This window comes from Molothrus aeneus, chromosome 2, assembly GCF_037042795.1.
Source record: "Molothrus aeneus isolate 106 chromosome 2, BPBGC_Maene_1.0, whole genome shotgun sequence".
Taxonomy (NCBI): Eukaryota; Metazoa; Chordata; class Aves; order Passeriformes; family Icteridae; genus Molothrus; species Molothrus aeneus.
In genome coordinates this window covers 34,665,288-34,692,449 of record NC_089647.1, presented here as the reverse complement: position 1 = coordinate 34,692,449, position 27,162 = coordinate 34,665,288, and the positions used below count along the sequence as shown (strand labels likewise).

Below are 27,162 nucleotides of genomic sequence, written 5' to 3'. Positions count from 1 at the left end.
AAACTTTAAACTCTTGATATCTGCTTTTCCAAAAACTCTTCATGTTGACAAACCAAGAAGACTTGACACAAGAAGAAGCAGGTACTAGAGTCAAACTCACTTTTCCTTGTGGCCTATACAACAAAATCTAAACTCTACATTACTTTTTTCACCATTTTTTCCATAAATTCATTATATTAATTTCCTAGAAAATCAAGTCTGAATTTTAGATGAATGTCACTGTTCACTGAATATGCTGCTGAATATTCTGACACTTATCACTGTATTTTAACTATTTTTTATGACTATTTTTTACAAGTCTAAGAAATCACAAATAAAAACTACTTTTATAAGAATCTCGGGATTCAAAGGCAAATATGGAGTGGAATGTTAAACAAAGGCAAAGAGCATGAAACCTTTGCTGTACTCACTTGTTACAGCAAAGCAGTAATTTTTAGTGATAAATATTTTCATATATATGCATATATCATATAAAAATACATATATTGTAATTAGATATATATATATTTGTGAATGGCAAAACTTGAGAACATTTGTCCTCTTTCAATTTAAAAGAAAAAAGAAAGAAAAAGAAAGATTCAAAAAGATTCAACTTTGGCTTTAACTTCTGAACATAAACTAAGAAGCTAACATATTAGTTTGTAATGGCTCCCCAGACAGGACTCACAGTCTGCAAAAACAGGAAGAATTCCTCCCATCAGCTTCAATCCCTTCTTCCCCCCCACTGTAAAACACCACTTTATAACCTGCAGAATTAAGTCAAATACACAAATCACAGGTTTCCCTGAAATGAGAGAAGTTAAAATGAAGAGGTAAGGGGTAGGGTTTTCTCTGCTTTACAGCAGCTTGACACCACAAGCGAACCCAGCAAAGATGGGGAGTTGTGATTGCATCCCTGTAATAACACAAGCACTACAGATTATGTTTAGGGTATCATTAATCTCTCACACCCACCAATTTCCTACTGACAGCTGGAGGTCAGCAGCAAAGTCCTGGTGCAAAAGTTCACCTACAATCAGCAGGAACAGACAAGCTTTCAAAATAATGCTGAAAATTATGAAAACAGACCTAAGCAGTGAGTTTTCAAAAAAGAACATGGTAAATTTTTAGCCTAGTAAAGACCAGCAGGTAAGTCTTTAGCACAAAAATAATGTTCAGAACTTCATCTCAAAAATGTACAGCTTAAGGACTTATGACCTACTTTTTTTAAAGGAATTTCCTTCAATATTTTGGGCTGTTTAAAGTAGGAAATGGACACTTTGCAAGCTGGAGAAATTGAAATTGCTCAAAACTGTAAATCAGTAATTCCTGCTTGGAGCACATTACATGTTAAGCAAAATGGTTTTATGCAAATACTCAGAATTTGTTGTTCTTAAAAGGAAATAAAATAAACTCAACGTGTTCTATGATTTGAACACATGCCAAAGAAAGGGTATGAGAAAACCGGAATGGGAGAGAAGCCAAAAATAAAATATATCTACAGTAATACATTCCAGTTAAATTAGTACCGATAATTCTTACAGAGTTTCCAGAAAGTGGAACACAAGATAACATCTATAGTTCATTTTTTTAACTCCTTTATGCTCTATTTTATACAGATTTTCTTTCACTATTCCCTCCCTCTTCCTTCTCTCTGAGTTTCTCTATGGTATCTACAGAGCAAAAACAAACACTGACCTACAGAGGGGAAAAAACCTCTTAATTAAAGTGTGATTCCATGAAGGGATAAAAAGATTCCAAAAAGCTTATTAGTATTATAGAATAACTGACTGGGAGATAACAGAACGAAAACAAATTAATCAAACCTCAAGAAAAGAAATGAAGGATTTGGGGATTTTTTAAATTATTCACATTCTTGGTACAGAAGGTCTATCTAGTGTTAAGTAAGGCCCCAAATAACAATTTCTTTGGACTGTTGATAGTAACACTGAACTGTTTTTAATCAGCTCAGTCAATCACAAAGAAAACACTCAGTTCTTTCTGGGCATGGGCTGTTTGGCCACTCTGTCTGGAAGGTATGAGCATAGGGCACAAAAGCAAATACCTTTGAACAAAACTGCTTTGGAGACTCTCAGCAGCAGCAGGTCATTGTTTAATGAATTCTGTTGGCAATCACTACCACTCCAAAGTAAAATAGGACACTATGGACAGAACGGTTAATAAAAATTAGGAAGAGCGGGACAGAGCATGGAAAAAATTCAGAGTTGAAAATAAGTCCAGTATTCATTGGCCTTGGACATATACTCAGTGTATTTTGAGAGTGAGAAGGCTAAAAGGAGGAAAAATTTGTCATATAAGGTCACTCCTTCAGTTGACAGCTTGGGGCTGTCCCAATACCAGCTGAAACTTATCTAGTATTTGACCTATTCTTCTCAACCTCTACCCTCTAGCCCTTCTCAAGTTAAGAGCCCTTCAACCACACCCTACCTGCATATCCCAAAACGAGCTCACAGCAGCTAAGCAAGAAGCAGCTCCAGAGGCTTCCCAAGAAGCCCCTTGGAATGGCTGGCTTTCCCTTTCCAATTTATATTCTGTGCCCAGTTTGAGACAGTCCAGTCCACAAGTTTTTTGATAAGCTACTCAAATCATCATTATTTCATCTATTCCAAAAGACTTAAGCAGCCTGGTACTGTTTTTCAAGTCTGTTACACTAATAGCTATTGTAGTGTTTTATGTTTAGAACTAATTTTCTCTTTAGAGTCATAATGTTTTAATGTTACATTTCTGATAGTATTATACTGTTTACAAAGCACCTGAAACAATTTGTAAAAAAAAAAAAAAAGCTATTTGATTTGACAAATCAATGTAACTACAACAAGTAACTATTGAAGCTTTTCACATGGTGCAACTAACTTCTAAATGCCCTTGTATTCAGCAACAGCAGACTAGCACTTCCAAGGGAAGTAGTGTATGGAGTTAGAATTGTCAACATACAGTGACATTTGCTTTCTTCCCTCCCTTTAGATCCTCTAATGAGAGCCTATTAAGTAATTTTAAAAACAGGCATTAAATCCAGTTAGGAACTATTAATTTAATCACTCAGAAGACAGATGAAGAATGTGCCTATTAAGAATGTGCCTACATCCATAATGGGAGTACCACAAGGGGTCCCAAGGAACAACAACATGAGAAATCAATGCGAACCTTCTCTAGAAAGGCAAGCAAACCACACAAAGTGTGACTGAGTGTCATTTCAACACATCTCTATTGACTGAGAAGCCAGTGTCTGGCAGGACATCAATACTGGATGATGAACTGTGGGAGATACTACAGACAGACGTTAATGAGACATTTCACCTACCAAAGAGAAAAATAAACCATTGCCAAGACCAGTTTGAACCTACTATTTTCTGGCCTTAAGCTCAAACATCCAAACTGCCAACAGTTGATATTGGAACATTTTTGCTAGCTCCTCAGTCTGTTGCTCAGAAGGAATGAATAACAGACACTGAAGAGCTTAAAAGGAAAAACATATCACTGAAGGAGCAAGATGGAGCCCCATATAAATTCCTTCACGTAGACCAAATTATGCTGTACTACCTGACAGCCCATATTGTTTCAGTCTTTCACCAAAGCTGGAGCAGTCTGGGTTGCAATAACAGGTACTGGCCCAAATTCATGAAACCTGCTTAATACCAGCTTGCCTTTAATATCATGGACACTGTTTGGTCCTGCTTCTTAGACAGACTGTCTTTAGGAGAAGGTTTTAATGGCATACACTCACTTTATCAAAAAAGATTCAATCTGGAATAGAGGTCATTAGACTACAAGAAACACTACAACACATGGCATTTTATTTCCTTACCAAAGGAAATAAAAACATGTCATTTTCTGTCCCGGGATGTGGAGGAGAGAGGCCAGGAAGGGGAATTAAGATGTTTGACCTAAGAATAGTGCTGTAATCTTTGCCACAGAAAAGCTTTGTGTGATTACTATTAGCAAATCACTACCATTCTAAGTCTTTGCCTTCAGACTTTTCCTGCTGCAGGAGCTAACAACAACCTTAGTTCCTGGGGAACAATGAGGGTCCAGAAAAGTCAGTTCTTTTACAGAGGGTTTTTAGGTGCAGTTTGCATGGAAACAAATACTTAAGCTGCTCTCATCTATAGTACCTAAAAAGAATATCCTACAAGCAGACCTGAGGAACACAGCACGGAAAATTTCCCTCCAAGACTTCCAGCCATTGCACTAGAGGCATGCTAGGCATGGATATTATCTTGCCAGGTAAATGTCAGCACTCAAGCCAGCTCACCTCAGCAGCATCTTTATTCTATACTAGCAGAGTTTTTATTATTCCCCCTCTGGGAGCTACACGTTACATACAAGCATTCAGACACAGAAGATGTATTAAGTGTTTGCTTAAGCCAAGGAAGTCCAAATGAGTGTGTCCTGGATAGTTCAGCTAGTGCTGAACCGACAGAACAGAGTAATTAATCCACTGTTTGTGCCATTTGAATTTAAGTCAGACTCACAGAATAGTCCAACGTTCAGCAGCAGTCTGAATTTTAACATTTTATCTGTCAGCATTTCAACAGGACTGTAAGTTTTACAAATTTTGGTGTGGTTAGTGATGAAAAACAAAGAGTACAAAATTATACTGCTCTGCAGATGACTAAATCATTTTTACTTAAGTTTTCAGCCTACAAAGTAAACATTTTAGAAACAGATTTGCCAAAAGTGGTTCTTGAAATGATTTTTAAAAATCAAACTTTAACTATAATCAAGTCTAAGTTACTCATGGAGCCATGCAGAAAGACAGGAAGGCATCTGCACAGCCACCTGGGATCTATCAGAGCTTGCTGCTTGACCTTAGTACTGCCCTTTATTCACCCAGGCTGGCCCCATGTGCACTGATAGAGCAGGCCAGAGTTTAATGGGTGCTGCCCAAGATGTCTTTACATTCATGAAGCAGCCACATGGCTGGTGCTGAGCCGATGCTGGTAAATCCTTCTGAAACTCAAGAGATGTAGAGGCCACTGAGCAATTGCAACCAAATAGTCCTGCATGATCCATCTCAGCCCTGACTCTAACAAACCAGAGAGAAAATAAACTCAGTCTCTACAGACTCATCCAGAAGCTGCAATGCATTCTGCAGTGTCTCCAGAATCACAGGTATATATTTCACATGGGATCTTCCAGTATTCTTCCCTGTCTGCCTGTGTTATGCTTGAAAATGAATTGTCAGCTATAAAGCTGTAGCTGCTCTTCTGCTCTTCATCTTGTGCAAGACTTCAGTTACCACACAAGAAAGCTGAACCAAATTTTTACAGCATTCAAATGCTGCAACCTAAATGTTAAACTTGGTTGCTGAATACTCATACAGAAACAGTAAAGTTTTTCAGAATCCTGGATCACTTATAACCTGGACTGACTGACTACACATGTATGGAACCGTAGTCACTGATTCCCAATAAATCTTCTTGCTCTGTTCATATGTAAAGAATTTGCCTTGCCAAACTTTTGCTATCTCAAGTGGATGAAATCTAGTTTACGACAGTTATCTAGACAGTAATGAGACACAGAATGGTGAATCGTGCAACTGGTGGGAAAGAAATGACCGGTATGAAATAGAAATACATATTTCAGATAGTTAGGAAAGTCCAAGTGATGAGTGCAACCATTTCTTTTACCCAGAAGTATAAGGATTATACCCATATATTATGTGCATACACAGAATCACAAGGAATAAAGGGCAGGAATGAAGGACAGACTTACTGTAGGAATAATTATGAACACCATACAGGAGAGAAGATCTTTCTCACACAGTAAACCAAGTGGTTTCCTCAGTTCATATAAATGAAGCAAATTTTACTCTGCAGCTACTTTTACAAATGGAGCAGACAGTTTATACCATGCCAGTAACACAGCATCTTTCTATGACCCACAGAGGACATCCTCTTCCTTCACACAGGACAGCCTCACAATATGGCTACAATTTAAATGACAGCCTTTCCCTCATCCACTAGATGGGTGACCTGGTCACAGAAGGACATCAAATAAGTTAAACAGGACTTGCACTTTGTGAACTCACATTAACTGTGCCTGGTGATCATGATGTTCCTTTAAATGCCTTTCAATATTACCCAGAATAATCTTCAGAATAAACTGAGGTTAGACCAACAGGTCTATAGCTTATTGGGTCTTCCCTCAGACCCTTCCTGTACATAGAGTAACACTCAGAGAGGTCCTGTTGCAACACCCAATAGCTCCTTCAGAACTCTGGCATGAATCCCATCAGGCACCATGGACTTGTGAACATCCAGCTGATACAACTGGCTCCTTACAATTTCAGTGTCTGCAAGTGGATTGTACTCCAAATCAAAGAACTGAGCAGCCTATCAATGTTATTAAAGATGGAAGCAAAAAACAGACTTTGCTCTTTCTACATCTCTATTAGTCAGGCAATCACCTTCAACAAGTATCAATGTGTTTTCTTTAGAATTTTCCTTGCTATTAATTTACTTTGAAAAGCCTTTCCCTGTTGTCAGATACAGCACTGACCAGTTTCAACTCTAATTGAGTTTAACCTTTCAAATCTTCCCCCTGCATATGCGAACCACAGCTCTGTACTCCTTCTATGATGCCTGACCGTGCTTCCAGAGATCACACAGTTTCCTTTTCTTCTTGAGCTCCACGAGGAGTTCACTGTTCAGCCAAACTGGTCTTCTGGCCCACTTGCTGGACTTACAACATGCTGCAATTGCCTGCTCCCGCACTTAGAAAAGACAGTTCTTAAAAACTGACTTTATTAATATTGATTTAACTGAACAGTTAAAAAAACACCAGAAACTGTTTCTAGAATTAATACATGATTCAACAATAGTAAGGCAAACAGAAAACTCTCTGAATATATCAACAAAGTTATGACTGCCAGGGATATACCTTAGAGAGAGCACCAATTCTTCTAGCTTAAAATACTAGCCTATCTCAGGTTTTTCCATGAAAAATATCTCAAGAGCTGCCTATCCTGAGCTACCTGCCATTCACAATGTTGTCTCCATCACAGCACCTTTCAGATTGACTTCTGCACTCCCAGCCTTGAATGATCAGTTTTCCTTTCTTCTGATAACTTAAAGCAATCTGTTTTTGTGGAAGTGTCCATGTCCATCTCAGGGGTGTTGGAACTAGACAAGCTTTTAGGTCCCTTCCAATCCAAAACATTTTATGAGATGGTTCTAGAACTACAGAACAGTAGCAGCCCTCCAAGCATGCAGCAAAACATTTTCAAATGTTTATGCACTGTTACAATAAAAACATAAATCCTCAAACACTGGCTTTTACCAAGGCAGTTGCTGAAGTATGATGAAATTTAACATATTTTGGTTTACAAACAGAAACCTTTCCCAGTAACTTCTACAGCCTGGCTACATATTCCACACCCATAATCACTCTAGAGGAGTACAATTCCAAAAAAATTGTTTCCCTGCTAGGTCTCTTTATCAAATTACACCACAAAATACTCATGTCAGTGATCCAAACTCCAGAGTTTTTTCACTACAATACAAAGAATATGGAAAAAATCACTCCTCACATGGCTTGCTTTCTCAATTTCTTACCTGTATCAAGTACAATTAAAGCTTGCAAAAACACTTGCTGTGTTAAAAGAGTTTGTTCATTTGTTTTGATTACTCACCCCACCAAAATGGTGATTTATCTGTTTCCCTAAAACATATCAAACTGAATAACCACAAAACATTTTTGAGAAAGGAGTTTATACTACCTCAAGTCTAAATATACTACACTACTATAAAGAAATATACATCAACAAATCTGTATTTGAATGTTACAAAGTTACAAAATTCATGTATTTCTTTACAGTGTGTACTTTTAATGATTACAGTGCTGCCATATTCCTCCTTTATAATGTGTTTAGACTAATGGCAGCTATGGCAAGCAAATAATCCTAACAGCACTGAATGTTTCATCAGAACAAACATGCAGTGTAAAAATTCCACATTGTTCTCACACAAATGTTCCTGTCACTTTTCCAAGCAATACATAGTAATACCTTCTTTCCAAGAACACTAAATATATGTGTGTATATACAGATCTCTTTAATAATACACACTGTTGCACTGCTTTACTTTTTAAATGCATGTGCTTTAAATATTTTTCTAAGAGTCCAGCACACTGATTTTTTTTTATGAAAAACACCCAAAGTTTTCAACTAAAAACATATTACAAATACTTGCCCAGAGCACGATTTTACAACCAAATTATAAAAGCCCTAAATCCCAAGTTTTATAATACCATCAGTGACAGAGTTGTAACTGTAGCGACGAGACAGGCGCCGCTATAATGTTAACAGCCAGTATGTAAACACTAACGCAGCCTAAGGGAGGAGCAGGGGCAACCCCCAAGTGTCCCTTCACAAATGCCACAGAAATTTTAGGTGGCTGTAGTTAAAACTTTCTCTAGCTTAATTAGTTACAAAAGGCAGGGAGAAAAATTCCCAAACAGCCAGGCAGCAAGACAATTAATTTAATTAAAACTGGAATTGTGTCCCCTCTTAAATCTTTATAGTTCTTGAAATTCATTAATGCATGATTTCTTGAGCAAGAGTCCAATAAAATGAAGTTTGCCATTTTGCTACTAGCAAAACACAACTTAAAATGGTTTTGAAATATCAGTGCATTTACCAAACACTTAGAGAACACAATTTTTTCCTAGATAGCAGTCACAGAGGACTTAAATAAAGGCTCTCCACCAAGCTATGGTACTTCTTTAGAAGTCAGCAAGGTACAACTGATCTAATCAGATTTCCAGTAACAGGCTGGCTTCAGCCAAGTCTCAAATCACATTTCAACAGCTTGATTCACAACAATTTTAACAAGTATATTCAGTTACTTCCTTGCTTTCTAACAGTTTCAGTACTTGTAGAACGAGGCAGTGCCACGTCTTTCCCTCCAAGCGCATATCTCCTCCTTACTGTATGTTCAATTCTTGATGATATCATTTAATAGATGTTGAAAGAAATGACAGGAGACTGTAACTTGGAATTACAAACAGAAGCCAAAAGACATAAGCAAAATATGCTTTTTAAAAAATTATAAATAAAATTGCTTCTGATCACCAGTTGGAAACACCTCCTATAGGAGCCAACAAGGGTTGTATGGTTAAACAACTCCATACAAAAGTTAATAAAACAAATGCAATAATTTCCTAAGGAAACTCAATGAAATTAAAGGAACTGAATCATCTCTATTTTTGAGGAGACATTAACACAGCCTTTAATGTCTAATACTACAAAACTGAATTCGGTGATGAAACAATTGCACACTTTTCTTTAATAGAAGATGTAAAACAGGTGAATCTGCAAAGAACATTATATTCTTTTAAGTATAATCATGCAACTACACCTATTAGAAGCTTGCTTGCTTATTATTATATATCCATAGCTATTATGACAATATAAACATAAAGAATGACAAAAATATTGACAATTAAAACAAATTAGAGCCAGTAAAAATGCTTCCTCCTAACCCTAGAAGGTAATACACAAAGCTTGAGAGCACTAGAAAAAGGGAAAAATTCTAAGTTCCTCCTAGTGGAGTAAGGGACGAAAGGCATAGAATATGTGTTTGCAATGTGCAGATTCATAATCTCCATGTTTCTGTATCCAAATCCAACTCTTATCTAAGAAATAATTTTTATCAAAACATTACTTAATCATAATAATGTGACCAGTTCTCTTTCAATAATCTCACAGAACATTTATGGATACATATACAAAAAAAGGTTAAGAAGTGTTTTTATTCCTTGGCCCTTTCCACAGATCCTGATAAACTAGCTTTCATAGACAGGACAACTATATTTTATGGTCATCACATAGAATGCACATGGACATATTAACGTGCCATTTTTATCTTTATAGACCTGCAGGAGCATAATATAGTGCAGAGCATTTCCTGGGTCTGTTTGAAGTTTCTATGCAATGTCACCTCCCCTCCTCATTGCCAGTGTCCCGCAAATCTGTAATTATAGATAACAGAGATAAAATCTACAATCAAACTAATTCTGTCACACATTAGAAACCATGTTCCTGCTCAGGATTATAATGTGCCTAGCCAAGCTATCAATCTCTTTTTCCCATTCTTCCATATGAATTACATACTACAAGGCTGGCACACATGAACAGTGACACTTGGAAGAAAATCTGATTTATAAGCCTGCTGTTCCCAAGTTCAGGACTGACAAGGACACTGCACAAGCAAATGCCAGTGAGGTACTTAAAATAGGGTATCCACTTGGGAAGAGATTAAGTGATTAAGTTCAATGTTGCTGCCAGCTGCTAGTAGCAATTTGAAGGGCTAGAGATAGGTTTATGAACTCAAATCAGGACTTTTTCCCACTTCCCTGATTTTTCACTACAATTTGTTCTAAGCTGTTCAGCAGATAACTGAAAATGCCTGTGTCTCCATGTGAAACATCAGTTTCCTAAGGGACTCTGAGTCTATTAAAATTTGATTTTGCCTGTAACAGAAGCTAACAGGCAAACAGATGTGAAATCAGAAAGTCGTATTTCACTGTCAGCAGCAGCATTTTGCACATTATACATAGTTGCCATCTGAGAACATACCAAACAACTTCATATTTTAAAAAAACCCTAACTTTAAAATATCTCTTGACATCCTTTAACAATTGCTTTCGTTACGAACAATGACTCCACATTTTCATATATGTGTTATACTGCAATACCAAGATTTCCTTCTTTCCTTTAACTGATCCAACATAATGTGAATTTTTAGACAAAATATCTTAGGTCACACATCATGGATTCTGACAGAAAGGGGAATAACCGTACAGAAATTAAGTATTCTAGCATCATTCATTGCATACATGCTGTACCAATATACTTTTGTCTGTTCCACATACATCTATTTCAACTTCTATTTCTTTCAAATTTCAGATGCTAAATAGAATCCTGTTCACATGTCACAGCTTCCATACATTGCCACAAACAAGTCTAGAAAAACCCATTTAATATAAAATTTGTTTGCCTACTCTTTCTGTTACTCTTAAAAAGCATAGCTTTGCAACTTTCTCATAGTTGTTTTGCTGTTATACAAAAACCTTGTACAGGTTTCGCCTCATAAGCAGTTTCAACTCTCCACTCACAAATATTCTGAAAGGTACAAGAAGGTCACAGACTGACAACCAGCCTGATTTCTTCCTCTTTAATGTTACCTAGAAATATTACAGGTCAGGCACAGAAAAGCCTCACATTGTAACAAGTCTGTAGGAAAAGTTAAGCCTGTGTTACCACTGATAAAAGGGAGAAAATACATTTGCCCTCACCCCAAAATGATACTCTGATGCCAACAGCAATGCTGGAGCCTAAGTAACTAGATAAAGTTCTACTAAAATGTATCCAATCTCTTAAAAGTAATTACTGCAAGATGAAAATCAGTCAGCTAGAGAGGACATGAAAAAGATAATTAACAAATTTGGTTACTTGATTATGATTATTTGGTAACTTAATTACGATTATTTTCTCTACAATTCCATTAAACAAAGTGATTTAGAAGTGCTCCCATACTTCCAGAAACTCTTACATGTCCTAAATCTTCAAAAACAATGGCTCTAACGCATTCTTTTAAAAGGATAGAACTTTGACATACAGAAAACTTGGCACAGGATTTGCTTACTCCACAGCTGAAGTTCGGGAATGGGGCCTGACAGTGAGTCAACAACAACATGATACATATTTGCCATTATTTTTAAATGACTGCTTATGGAATTTTCAGACATCCACAGCAATCCAAAGTGCATTCACACCACGTGAACTACCTCCTTCACTATCTTTTTAAAAAGTGTAATCTTTTCCTTTACCCTTCTTTTACCTTGTCTTCCTTAAATTAAACTTACTAACCAGACGCCTAAAGCATCTCACTCCACAGTAAATTAAGAAAGTATTGTAACTGACACTATTTATACAAGCTACCAACATAAATTGAATTTCCAACAATAAAACCTTACAAGCCAGGATTTCATCTGTCATCTTCCTGGGCACATTACAAATGGCAGCTTTGGGCTATCCTTGGATTACTTAGAGTTTTCTTCCCCCTCTTAATACTTTCATAATGAACTTACCTCTGACAGATGAACTTCAGCACCTTGCCTTAAGTGAAAGGCTTTGCTTTCTGTACCACTACATTTCATCCAATCTGAGTTATTTCAATTCGCCCACAATTTTCTCCACAACATCCTGTAATTCCTCCATCTTAACCAATGTCAAGTTGTTAACTCAAGTCATCAGCATTCTCCTTCTTTGTGACTAATTACAAACATTGCTCAAATTATATTTTAAAAAACAAACAAGAACAAAACGAAAGTTTTATTAGGGAGCCCTAAGCAACCAAGTTTTATCAGGCAATTCTGAGCAATGCAAAAGCACACTAAACAAAACAAACCACAAACAGGAAACTGAATGTTCGTAAAGTGTTTTCTCACTGTACCTTTCTAGATTTAAATTTAAGGTTGCAAAAAAACACTATTTCAGATGAACTGTATTTCCAGCACTCAGAAATAACCCCATTGAACTGTCAAATGTCAATTATCAAACAACCAAAACAAGAAACATTATTATATTAAGCTGAAAATCCATAAACACAAATCCTACCTGCTTTTCCTTTCAATGAGAATAGCCATGTAAGAAGCAGGTAAAGCTGCACCAAAGCCAGGAGACCAAAAGTAGAATTTTCCAAGTATCTTCCTGAAAAAGTATTTAGACACATATTACATGCAAATGGAACATTCATGCACCACACTGTATTTTATCTGTATTACAAAATTACGAATGATTTATGAATTTTGTCTTCTTACATTAATCTGTACCTAGTAATAAATATTAATTGTTGTATTTTTACCATTTGAGAATTCTCAGAAGACTTGCCAAAGTGCTTCATAAATACCTGAAACACTTCATTAATGTATTCATTTCATTTAAGTGGCTACTTCCAGGAAATCAGTGTCTTCCAACACATATTATTGAAAAGTTGCAGATACTAATTCCAAAAAAATCTTCTAAAAGACCTTATAGCCACTCATCTCTTTGCTACTTGTCCAAATACAAGTAGGATGTTCAGGAAGATCTGCCTTGTGCAACAAGTGATGCAGTCAGGTGAAATCAAATCAAATAATTATAATACATGCCACACTCCAAACAGACAATCCACTGATGCTAAAAACAGGAAAATGCACATTTACAGTAAGCCAAGGAATCCGTCTCTACATTACAAGTGGATGCAACAGTGAATTCCCAGTCCTATTAAGCTGGGTAAGCTCTCATTTTTGGCAGCTAGATCTGGATTTCTTTTTAGAGGTCACACAATTTCAACTACCAAAATTCCTTCAACAGTAAGAATTGAAAAAAAAAAAAGTTACACAAATGGCAATATCCAAGAAAATCTTTCTATAAATTGGTCATTATTAAAGGAAGAAAGCCAAACTGCATGCCAGACACAATGTCACCCACCATGTTTGGTCTGCTGAGGATACCTGCACCTTCAAACTTATTCAGGCAATCATAGGCAAACGAGTCAAAGTTGTGACATTTGGTAGCATGATAATAAACACACTTCAATTATACCAATGCTGCTCAGCTGACAAGCACTATCAGTGAGAAAACAAAGCACTACAATGGAGTCTACCCTTCTAAAAACACAGCAAACAAAATAAACAAATAAAATGGCAAACACACAGTATAAGAGGACACTTTCTTAGACAAAATTTCACATTGACAAGACAGAAGAAAGAACCAAGACAATTAATCAACACCATCTGATTAGCTCACTTTCAGTCTTGCCGTCAAAGGCATGAGCAGCCTCATCTCATACTTCTGCAAAAATAACATTACCAGCAAGCAATGCCAGCTTATGTTCCTAAGTGAAAAAAGAGCCAGTGTATCAGCAGTAAGTGATGTAATGGCAATTACACACACTGCTCATTCCCACGGCTGCAAAAGGATAATTTCTCAGGGTGACAATGCCAAATGCTGCAGGAGCTGAAGTTCATTATTAGGACTCTCTCAGAAAGTAATTACTGTATGAAGTTTCAGGGAAGTCATTTTAAGCATCTTAATAAGTATGAACACATCTTACCAGACACACCTGTTAAATAACAGAACAAATGCCTTTTCTGTGGGAAAGAAACAGTAATTTGTTCTTTTGGCATGGTTTAGAATCCTTTTACAAATGCTTGCATGTTTGGTTTGACAAGATTTCAGAAACAACAGTAACACATTTTACATAATAAAGTCCAGTGGAAATAAAAATGTACAGTCACTAACTGAAACATTTAAACTTCTCCTAAAGTAAATGAAAATTAGGTTTTGTTATTACTTGCATGGTTATTTTCACATGTTCTATGGATAGAAATTGGAGTAAGAATGAGGAGTTCTTTCAGATCATGCACCTAATTCCTCAATCTACAACTTGTATATGGACAAACTTAATTACTCTAGTTGATAGACTAACAGAACCATGTCTTTGCAAAGTTTTACATGTAATTGAACCATAAACCTAAAAATCACACCTTTCATTTAATAGATGCAATGCCTGTCAACACAGGAACCCAGCACTTCCATCTGAAGCCCAGACAGATGTAGTCTGCTGGATCTCACCAGTGGAAGGGATTACAACCCCCAGCTGGACTGTCACACATCCTTCACAGAGATCAACACCCCACTGCTCTGCCAACAGAGCAGCCTGTACACAGACCCTAATTCACCACACAAAAAAAATAGAAACTAAAAGGAAGTCAGTCAAGTTAGCTTGGCAATCTCTTCTAAAACAAGAACATCTACCCACTTCCTAAGTCATTGCTGACATTGGATTTAGGTATTTTTGACATTTTACCCACCTGTGAAATTGTAAGAGTATTAAACAATGCCTGGAATAATTTTAATTCCACATTCTTGCCTAAAGTTTACATCCTTGAGAATTTTCATCCATTTCAATTTTGGTAGTTTTTCCTAGCTGAAAGGAAGAAACTACCATGAATCTGAGTTAACATGTCCAGCTATAAACCCTTACTCCATTGCTTTGGTCTAGAACTCCAGGAGGGCAAGAGCAATCAACTGCATGAGGCTTGCTGGACAATGCTGCTTCTGAGTTACTGCTGTTGCTAGAATATACCTTTCAAGCAAAAACAGATTTAAAAACTGCAGCATATATCCTATAGTACCAATCTATCACATCCAATCTCTCATCACTATCTAGAACCAGATGGAGAGCATCTAGATCTTCACAGCTTTAAACAATCTCTTTCCATGGTTGCATATCAACTCCAGAAATACTCAGGCCAGTTATGCAGAAATAGAGGTACTGGTATTTCTTTGATGGTTTAGAATGTTTCTGGCCTAGATAATCACATACCATGACTCTTGCCCTCAGGGCTACTGAAGGAAGTACACTGTATCGCACAGCAGTAAGTTCAAAGAATAATACAATTTCAATTAAAACAATAAGAAAACATAAACATTAAAAAGACACAAATTGGTTAAAAATAAAGGACTCCATCCTCCATCAACCACCCAAGAACAGGTGAGAGAAGCAAGCTTATATGACTCAAGCTGCAAGACAAGTATATTAAATACAAGATATTAAGTACATTTCAAGTGAATGACTTTTCAACATTATGAACTTAGGAGAAACTCTTAAAAAGGCATAGTGAGCTCAGTTTGTAAAGGTGTCATGTACTCATTCAGCTTCCTGGTGCAGTCTCATTTTTTCTCCAAACACCACTCAGTCAGCTCCTTGACCATATTCAAGTGCTGAAGTGACTTGTTCAAAGAACCTACCCATAACAACCCTCAAACACCTTCCTGATAAATAGCAGCTAGTTTAAAGCCCATCCCTGAATAAGGACAGACCTGCTTTTTTACTTTGCACTTCATCAAATTTCATAAGTGATTTTAATCAATAGATTTTTCTGAAATGGATGAGACTCAGTTTTAGATTTCTGTACCCTAAATAATCTCACGCAATCTCTCATACAAGTAGTCAGCCCCTCCTCTAGATTCCTTAGGTATTCCAAAACAAACAACATAACAGGAACTTCACTGCCAATTTATTTCTACTATGGAAACCAATTATTTATACCTTGTTTTGTTTCACATATATTAACTACTTGCTAATCATTTACTAATTCCTGGAAGACAGATTTTTTTCTTGATGAGTCCGAGCAAGCATTCTTGTCACAGGCACCTGGGAATACATGGAAAATGCACCACGTAGATCATCACCAGGTATGTACTCATTCTTCAAAGGATATAAGTTTGGAAAGTATTTCTTCTCTGACACATAACATGGATAACAATCATGTTATCTATTGTTTTCTGAAATGTAATTTAATAGCTCTTAAATACCCTAATCACTCAATTGCTGAGACTCTGAATTTCATTTTGGACAGAAAAGCTGCAAAATTATCACTATAACTGGACATTCACGTACTTCAACAGGCACCATTACCATAGCTGCCTTAAATACTTGTTTTGCCTCTATTAGTGATTTCAGTTCACCAGTTTCAATCAGCACTCTAGCCAACAACTTTTTAGTTGCAAGTCCTGCAATTGCAGGTGGTGGGCAGTGTGCAGAGACTCTGCCAGCAAGGATTCTGCTGCAGCTGTTTACTCCTCAGGGGCATCCCTTTGCAAGAGAAAAAGCACGTACACCTCCCAAGATGCTGGTTGGTTACTGGGCAGTACAGCTGTATAAATGGCAGGGTAAGCACTTACATGTGTTTCTTGTCACATTTTTGGAATGTGACAATCATTGGGATTGTCCTTTACATGGTTCTGACCTAGGTCAACCCAAACAGTGCTTCGAGGAGACTTGGAGGGCACGTGGGCTAGGCAGCATTTCCATTACCCAGTCTGCATCTGGCCATGCTGTTCTGGAGGTCAGAACAGCTTGAACTGCTATGCCCACATAGGTGAAACCGATGCCATGCCAGAGCAAGACACTAATCTCTTACCTACTTCACTGACCAGCACAAGCAGGGTCATGGATCTGTTAGATGGCTAATATCCTCTATAAGAGGAACTGCTGAAACCATACAACTTAAAACCATAGCGGCTTAATTTAGAGAATAACATTTAACTACAGCATTGGAATAAAGCACTGCAGATTTACAGGCAAATACATGGTAGAATAAGGAACAGCACTCTGTAGTTCAGAGGAATAAAGATGAATCAATATTAATAAAACCTAGATTGCTAGAAAACATCATATTCTTTAGAGCTCATTACTTATAGATGCACTTTGAACTTTGAGAATTATTTACTTGAAAAGCATTCCATGGCTCCTCAGCCAGCTCCTCTTCTTCTCTACCTTCTCCTCCATCTTTGAAGGGAAGTTGAGAGGCCTCTGAACAGATTTAGAAGTAGGGCATAAGGGGTTTATCTTTTAGAGGGGCTGGAGAGTATGCTGTGACTTAACTTTCAAACGTTCATAGCTCCTGTAGGATTTACATGTCTACATGTAACATCTCTTACAATAAATGCATAATCATATTAATAAAAAGCAAATTTAATTATTAATTATGCTATTTCACAGTTACTTGAAATATATGCTGGAAACAGAATACAGAGATGCCTTTTATGCTCATTTTTCAGAGCAAGTCTATATCTTACAGAATCCCAGAGGCTGTGCTGGGATTTCGTTCATTTATGATCATAAGGAAAAGTACAAACTTGGATGACTGGATAAAGTTCAGTATAATTAAAAGTTACCATAGCCTCTGCATGAGGAAAATAGAAACCAATACCAAATTACATCAATTATTTCTATGAAAGACAGATTAGGCCTTTTTAACTCCCCTCTAGGAATTATCTGAATTTTGTGCAGCAATGTATTTTGAATCTATAAAACAGAGAAAAAGAAGCAAAGTGGATCCCTTGACTTGTTTACTCATTTAGAAGATTATGAAAATGAGAATAAAGAAATTTTTTAAAAGTAAAGTTTCATAATCAAATGGTAAAATCAGAAATCAAGATAATTGCTGTAGCTTTTCTTATTTCAAAGCTCTACAAACAAGTCGGTTAGAAAAAGAGAAAAATTATTATACAAATTGAAAAGTTGCACAAAAATAGCTTTATTACATTTCATTTTTAGGATGGTATACCAACCTTAGAATGCAAAAGCAAGCAATATACAAGGTCCCATTTGCTGTCAGAAAGGAAGTTGACTGTAAGATCTCAGGTAGCAGTTTGTACAAATAATAGTCAAGTTTTCGTTTCCTGAGAATAGCTGCAACCTGAGAAAGAAGGGAAGAAAAAAAATGGAGGACAGACTTTAATTCAGTTAGGCACTCTTTGCACATCATAAAGAAATAGAAAAACAGAAAATGAGGTATACCCACTTAAGTAGTAAAACAAAGCCTATTAAACTTTATGGACAATACCACAAAGATTTGCTTTGAACCTGTTCCAGCCATTACAATATTTATACCAGGAAATACATCAAGCAATATGAAATGGGAAGTATAGGAGGAATTTTATTACCTTGTTAACACTGGCTATAATTGTCAGAAACATTGTCTGCCAGGTATCAAAACTTTTAAGATGTTGATATATCTACAGAGTTCTATCTTTGAGACAATTGGACAATCACACAATTATGGTTAGAATATCACTAAAGTAATCCAAATACACGCCTTACACTGTGCCTGTGAAGTGGTGATGTATTTTTAAAGGTTTTATGCTTCAATTAAATAACTGCAAGTCCTCAAGAAATGTTCATGATCTGCTGGGAGAACAACACATTCCTGACATATTTCACAGAATTGGTATATTACCTAAAAAACTGCCTATAGCAGAAAACAGGCTCAATCTAAAGAATAAACATCCTTTTTGTTCAGTTTAATGTATGCCCCAGGTATTATAAAGAATAACTTATTTAATGACTCAAACACTAAAGGTCTTCAAACTTTTTTTTGTCCACAGAAATTCTGCAATTAGCTAACAGGAAGATGTAGCAAACCAGGCTTGCCTCAGAGGTACCCAGGGCTAAGACAAGAGGCAACAGACAAGAACAAGTATGGGAAATTCTGGTTAGACCTAAAGAAAAAAAGTTTTCATTTCAGGGTGGCTGAATATTGGAGGAGGTTGCTGAAAATGATTGTGGACTCTCCACCCCTGGAGACCCTTGAAACTTAACTAGAAAAGTCCTCAAGCAACCTCAGGGCCTCCCAAGGTCCCTTCAGCCTATGCGCTCTTCTGACTCCATGAAAGTATACTTTGAGTGCACCATGAGACAATTTTTCATTCTACTAGGATTATCATCTGTAAGATTGATCTCTAATGCAATACAGCAACTATCTTTAGCTGCATTGATCTCCCCGGGAGTCTCAAAACTGAATGGAGTTTTTGGTCAATGCTTAGAGAAACAGAGCAAGCTTCATATTGCTAGTGCTGATAAGAAGAAAGAAAGACGTCCTGTCAAATCCATACTGCCAGCACATCTCAAAGGCTTGGTTGTGAGAGGGAGATATTCTTACCAAACACTGTCCACTGAATAGCAAGTAGATGTTTTAGAATCCAAGATGGGCTGAAGATTCCACTAAAACTAACCACGGGAAAGTTCTGCCAAAATTTTAATTCCAAAATGAAGCTTGCACTAAGGATTAAGAGAAAATCCATGCGTGAACAGACCTCTGAAAAGAGATTTACACATTACTTAATCAAGTATCAAGATTGCTTTGAGCATAATGGATTAGGCAATAATGCAACCCAGATAATTTTTCTGCTGAAGCAAAGTCTTAATGTAGTCTAAATGCCAGAAAACTAGTTGCAACCCACTCAGCTATTTCTAGCATATTGTAGGAAGCACATGAACATTGGAACAAAATAACAATTTTTTTGTTTTAAGAACACAGCCCTTACACCAAAGCGTGAAGCCTTGCTCCCTCAGACCAAAGTGTAAGAAGTGCAACACAGAAAGATTGGTATCTTATAAATTAATGTCAAATCAAATTCAAAAACTTATTTTTGTAATGTCTCCAAGAAGTTTTAGATTAATATAAATTTCTGGTTTCCCTTCTCTTCACTATGCTACTCCCAAATGAAAAACAGAAAAGAACCAGAAACCATAACACACAAACCATTCCAAAGAAAATTGCTCACACTAATTGAAAGAGAAATATGTGTGAGAGCAATAGAGCTTCATGCACACACACACACCAAAAAAATAAAAAGTTTATAAAGGCTTAAATGTTCTAACTGCTTTATAGACACCAATGAAGCTAAATATTGTGTAGGGCTAAAAGCAGGCAGGAGCAGACTACAGAGTTCTTCTACTCTTCTACTGCCAGTGATGTAATTACATGGAAAAAATACCAGATATTTCAGGATACCATTTTGCTGTCCCTATCAGTGCCACAGATTTCAGAAAAGTATTAATAAAGCGCAGAAAGGTTATGAAATCTGATGTCAGAATGCAGCAGTTCATGGCTCCCACTGGGATACGCTTCACTCAAGTCAGCTGGGAGGACATTGTGATGAAAACTAAATTCTTACAATAAATGCACTGGTCAAGGCTTAGCAGTGGATGTCAATAGCAGAAAGAATGGAAAGAGAGGGCATCAGGACATCCAGTGGGTACTTCTTTGGCAAAATAATAATCTCCACAAAGATGCTAACAGATGCATTGAAAAAAAAAACCTGGTCAGTATTAATAAAGAAACAGACAGGAAAAATATTTTCTAGCATTAACTGTAGAATTCACACAAATGCATTTTGACTCTCCAACATAAAAAATGTAATTATAAAAAAATCAGTCTACCAGTTTCATGATACCTCAGTTTGTGGAATATCATTACTCAAGTCCTTTTTCTTTTTTAATTTAGTCTTTATAAGCAAATGCTAAGCCCCATAGATCTAAAAAAAAATCAGAATTTATTTATTGTGTCCTAACCATGGAAAGAATACACACAATTCCAACACCATCCCTAAACCACAGCTACACAGTCTACTGCAAGATTAGAGCTAGGCTATTGGTGTTCCAGCAGAAAAGGAACACGAGACTCAAAGCCAAGCATGATTTGAGGCACCAGCCAAGCCTGATTATTTTCACAATGTGTCATGTAACGCCTACAAGTATTCATCATCCAACCACAATAACCTCAGCTTCACCTCCAGCATCCTTAATCCTCACCTATATCCCTGAACTATGCATTCCACAAGAGGCACTGCACACAAAGGATAGTTTGACTTAATTAATGCACTAATTGGCTGACCAATGTACAGTTGGACAGGTTACACAGTAGGCTAAAAACACCACAGGCTTTCTGCCAATTCTGCTGTCCTGTGTACAACATTTTTGTCTCTCCTTCCTCCATCCTCCCTCCTTAACCATGTCCTAAGTTTGTACAAAGTGTATGACTTCAAGGACTACCCCTCCATCAAAATTTGGTGGAATTAGACAACACATACTACACTGACTGATGGAAAATGGAAACAAGCATTACCATCTCTCATTCCTTCACTACATCCAGCTGAAATCAACCACATAATAACAAACTTCTATTAAAGAAAAAAAGAAAGAATTTTAAAAACTCTATAGAAATATGCAGACACTTAACCAAATCCTTAGGAAAGCAGAGGTCAATAGCATTTATAAGCACAACTATCTGACATGTTGAGGCACCTTTAAAATGCAAATTTGGAGATTACTGATACAACCATGCACATGGTTTATATAATCCATATGCTGCAAGTCATTAAAAACCCAAGGGAAAATTTATTAAATAAGTCACATGATAAAAGCAAAGTAATCTCCAGTATTTAAAACAGTCAAGAAAATACCTCAGATTACTCAAATGGTGGGCTGAGCTACAAATACATGTCAGATTTTCTTCAAAATCATATTCAATTATTTATATGTTCTTTTAGAACCATTTGTAACTTTTTACAAATTTTACAACAACATTACTCCTTTGTTTTATAAAAATTATTTTTAAGTGCTTTGGAGTAACTGAATCTCAAAATGCCCTCAGGTAACACTTGGGTATTGAAAGACACTTGTTCAAATAAGCAACTTCTTTCTCATGTGTCCTCTGAAACACTCAGATTTGTTTTTCCTTAGTTAGCTCATCCCTTCCTGATTTCACAGATTACAAAACCTGGCTCCCACATTGTTTAATTTCATAACTCAGTTCCTGCAATACTCTGAGGAAGAACAATGTACCTCCTGCTCTCTGAGTTGCCCTGTCTCATGCGAGATGCTATATGAGGATCACCATCAGTGGGCTGAGTTGTTTTGATTTGGATTTTTTTAAGTTTTCCATATCCCCCGACCAACTAAAAACAGTACTCACATATTCTTTAATGACATCTAAATTACCTTCAAGCCTGGAATCACTCTCATTCCATGACAACTTATCTTTACTATTTGTTTTCCTTCTACTGAAATGAGTTGGAGACTCTATTTCATTCCCCTTAAAATGTCTAACTCAGCATAATTTTCAAGGATTGTCCTCCTACCCTGAAATTCTTGCACTCTACCGTAAAGCTGTACCAACTTAAGAGAACAGATTTATTCCTTGATAAACAGTCCCTGCTAGTTCTCAGTATTTGTAGTGTCTTTACCAAGATGTTTGCTCAGTCAGTCAAGGCTGAGGCTTTCCCTGATTTCCAACATTACCATGATGCAGGTTCCTGGTTATCCCTTGCATCTTTGAGCATAAATTTTTCAGTCCACCTGAATTCATTATATGATTTTTTTAAATTCTCAGCATATCTCAGAAAAAGATTCCTTTTGTTTATTTTCAATTTATGAAAGAACTTTTATAGTGTGGCCCGAAAGGCACCTGAACAAAGTGCAATGATCACAGCCTGGAATGAAAAAGCCACAGATTCTTACTTTAGTAACATCTAGGCTAATTTTAGTCATATTAAAACCAGCTTCCAGAAGAATCTAAAGGAAAGAAGACAGTGACCTACATGTCATTCATAACATAGCAGAGAGACACAGGACACTGCACAGTACAAAGATGAACAGATATCCAAAAGAAGGCAATCACATACTACCATCACAGCAGCTCTAGGTACTGGATTGGACAGAAGAAAGATTACTGACAGCCTAAGCCAGAGATCCAATATGGCATCCAGAAGCATGTTCCACAGTAACACCAACATCCTCCCTAGTCTCCACATCCTACTTTTAAATACACAATGGTTTGCAGCACAAACAAGCAAAAATCACATTTTAATATACCCAGCAATTCCAGAGTATTTTAGAATACAGTCTGTGCAGTGCAGCCCTCTTGCACCCCTCAGAAAGATGATATATGACAACTCTATCTATGCTGGCAGATAAGAGAGGATCTTATCTTTAGTGTTAGCTGGCTCCCCACCTTTGCTCAGGACCAGTTCAAACAGCTCTCCCAAGGGAAGCTGCATCCAAAGCAAACGTGAACCAGCAGCAGGATAGCCAATGCACACCATCCACCCTTGGGAACAACCTCTGGCCAATCCTACAGCAATGTGCCTACAGCCAGGAAAGTGATGTGAGACTCTCACTTCAGCTTGATCTTTGGCTGGTGATTCTGTCCCACCTTATAACCCTTTTCAGAATAATTCATTAGCACAGTAAGAGTTGTTCTTGCAGTTGCTGTCTCCAGTCAAACAGGGATTTACCTGTGAAGTGACCTGCCAGCTGCCACACGCTGCTTGCACTGCAGCTCCCTGGCTCATGCTCTACTCGTACCAATGTCGCTCCCACTGACGTTGCAGAGGAAGGAAAAGCACTTTATATTTATACAATAGCTGATAGCATTTGTGTCTCTGACAATATGATATCCAATCCTATTCCTAGGGAGGTTACAGAGTAAAGAATGGAGATTAAGATACAGAATACAGTTATTGATGGGTCAAACGGCTCAAGAAGACAACAGCACTGGAATCCTAAGTAGAAAAAAAAACCCTTCTGACACAGAAAGACAAAGAAGTAATTGGCATCTAAAAACCTGAAGATTGTTCTAGGCACAGGAAGAAGCAATATGGCACAAGTATGAAGAAATATTAGAAGTGAAACCAAAATGAGAATCAAAAGTAAGAAAATGAGCATTAAAAGAGTATGAGAAGAAATTAGGAAAGAAAAAAAAAATCAATAAAATAGGGCAAGTGCTGAGGATCATTAAAATCTGTACTGGAGTAGCAGACTCTGGTCACATCTGTTCTGAAGAGTTGGCTGAAGCACCCCTCAGTGCAGAGGACATGTGAAACAGACCCACTGGCACCCACACTGCCCTAGGCCTGCTGCTCCTCTCCTCTATGCCAGCAGATCTGTGTGGGAGAGGTGTCTGGAGTCAGAGCCAGGAGTAAGCCAAGAGTCAGCTCGGGCCAGTGCTCAAGCTGTGCTCTGGCTGTGCCCTTTAGCAGCAGGAAGGAAGGGCAGCAGATATAGGGGAGGAAGGGGGTGGTGCTGAGAAGGAAGGGCAGGAGATGTAGGTGGGGAGAGGAAGACCTATGTTTGAAAGGGAAAAGGACAGGACAGAAGTCAGGCTGGAAAGTGAGGGAGCCTGTCTTAAATTAGGTGGAGAACAGACAATCAGACTAAGAGAAAGGAAAGGTAAATGGCATGACTGACTCTTGCCATCCCATAGGCAAAAGGTTAGACAAATGAGTTCTAGAATTGCTACTACAAAGTAGCAAACAAACAATTTTTACCTTATTCAGATTAGGTGAAAATGTTACCTGATCAGATTATCTCTGATGCACTACAAAGACTTCATACAAATGACTGAGCACATTTATCTACTGTGCACTATCAGCAAACAAATGTCTAAAACATACAAACCCCCAGGAAAAGAGAACTTTGCTCTAATGCATGTGATGAATAGCACTTTACCCATGTGAAATCAACATAATCTTGGGAAATGGAAGCTGAGACAACTCAAAGCCAGTATTCCAGCCTTTTCCCAGCTTCATGCAATTTCCCTGTTAAATCATTTTCTTCTACTCACTTCTGTGAATTTCTAGAAATCTGACTTCTCCAGCTTTGAAAATACAAGATGACACTTTCCCATTTTGTTTAGCTTTGACTAATGTAAAAACAAAGTATAGATGGAAGAAAATACAGCAAATTCTGAGGAAGGACTTTTTCATTGAAGCTTCAAGATACCAAGGCAAATAGTTTTCAAAAAGTATAATTACAACATTTATGAAAGACGGTTTAGGGATTCTTCTGATTCTTCTGCAGGTATAGATGCTAAGCAACTTTTTTTTTTTTTTAAGTGAGTCTCATAAGACTTGCATATGGAGACATTCAGTTTGTGCAAACACAGGCAGCTTTAATTACAAAACAGGCATTCCTGTCAGCCACTTCATATGGAGAGAAACAATTCAATTTAGATATGAAGCCCATTTTCACTAAAGCAATCCATTTGTACTGGAGCAAAAATAAAGACAGTGCAAGTATGGTGTCTCAAGGCTGTATTTTTTCCAAACTAAAAAATACTCAGGCACAATTACTAAAAAGAGATGGAAAAAAAAACAAACAACAACTAAACAAAGAGTACAGCACTACTTAAAAGCAAAGACTCTATACAGTCACTTACTGACAGCCAATATTTCACTTACTAACACCACTTAATTCAGCTCCATCAGTCTCCCACAGACCAAAGAGAAACAAAGCCTTTGAGAGATGTAGGGTGAAGCTGTTATGAGTTTGGACTCTGGATTGTAACTGTCCCTAACCATGTTCTCTCAGGGAACAATCTCTGGTTATTTATTCTCATCTATTCATTCTCATTTCCACACAAGCTTTTGTGAAAGAGAACTCTTTCATCTCCTTTCCTTAGTTATTAGCTTGTAGCAACAGGAGGAACAATCAGAAGCCATTTTACAGGCTTGACATAGAAAAATGAAGTGCATTTTTTGTTGCTGAGCTCTACAAGGGACCAGGACTAAGTACTACCAGAAACATTATGAGCATACACTGATATAACTATGAAGACAAAATAACTTAAGTCCATCCTCTTATGTGAACCTGAACATTTCTGCTGTACACCTGTGGTATTTCATTTACAATTAAAAGGTTTTCAAGCACAACTGTAACTCCAGCAAAGAGTGACTTCTGTGATGACTCTCTTAATTCAAGACTGTTTTTTCCCTGCCAGGCTACTTAACTTGCAAAGCTTCTGCTTCCTCCTCTGCAGCCCACATTGCACCCTTTTCCTCTTTACCTTACACTGGTTCTGGTGCTCATCAAATCCTGCTTAACTAATTCAATTAATTACTGCATCTGAAAATGACCCCAGCTAAAAGCAGGGTAAGTAACCTCTTCTGGGTTAGCTCATGGAGAGATGAGGTCCAGAATCACACAAAGAAAAAGTACAGTCATGTGTCTGAGAGCAGAGACTGGCAAGTGCTTCCTCTCTTTAGACAGGATCTGAGAGCAGCTCAGCTTTAGATTACTCTGGCAGGTCAAGTTAAACGCTATCAACAAAAATCTAAGAGAAACTAAACTGAACTGCAAAGAAGACAGTGCAAAAAGTGAGGCACAGGCTTTACAATATAGCAGGACATTGGTTGAGAAGGTTCCCACTTCACTTTGGGTTTGTGACAGGATGTAACTGTTTATGGGGTCACAATGCAAAACAGGTCAGGAAAACATTTTGTATTTTTAGGTTTGTTTTTCTTTTCAAAGAAATAAAAAGTGGGAGCTTTCCCCCTAACCTGTGACTGCACAACTGAGTGAACCATAACAGAGCTATGAGCAGGAAATCTCTTGACCAAGTTTGGCTGTTGGGGATTTTCGATTTAATTACAGAACTGTTTAAGCTGCTTTATGCTTAGCCAGACCTGATAGATCACCACTACACCTCTCACGGCTCACTTCAGAACCATGCTCTGCTGGTACAAGTATTTATGCTCCTACAGAGCAAACTAGATAGAAAACAAATCCAAAGAAAATAGTAGTGGTTAAAGGAAGAGGAGCAGAAAGAATGTTCTCTGTATTAGTTTCATGATACAGCTCACTGTATGCTCCCACCAACAGCTGCCACTCCTGTCTGTGGCAGTTCAGAGTGAAAATGTTCACTGTCAGACACAACAACTCCTTAGGGTCACACTGCTACCAGTTACTGTTTTATCATATAAATGGATGTCATCACAATTTTCACTCAAGAAACCCTTCAATGGGAGCTTAACCAAAATAT

At 37.3% G+C, this 27,162-nt stretch overlaps 1 protein-coding gene across 1 annotated transcript in view; it reads right to left on the bottom strand.

Moving 5' to 3' along the window:
* TMEM135 (transmembrane protein 135) overlaps positions 1 to 27,162 on the bottom strand; it is a 156,627-nt gene that overhangs the window by 128,082 nt on the left and 1,383 nt on the right. The window contains exons 2-3 of the mRNA XM_066570322.1: positions 18,131 to 18,258; positions 12,623 to 12,715 (exon numbers count right to left, since the gene is read on the bottom strand). Of these exons, the coding sequence (XP_066426419.1) occupies positions 12,623 to 12,715; positions 18,131 to 18,258 (221 nt within the window). The remainder of the gene's footprint in view (positions 1 to 12,622; positions 12,716 to 18,130; positions 18,259 to 27,162) is intronic.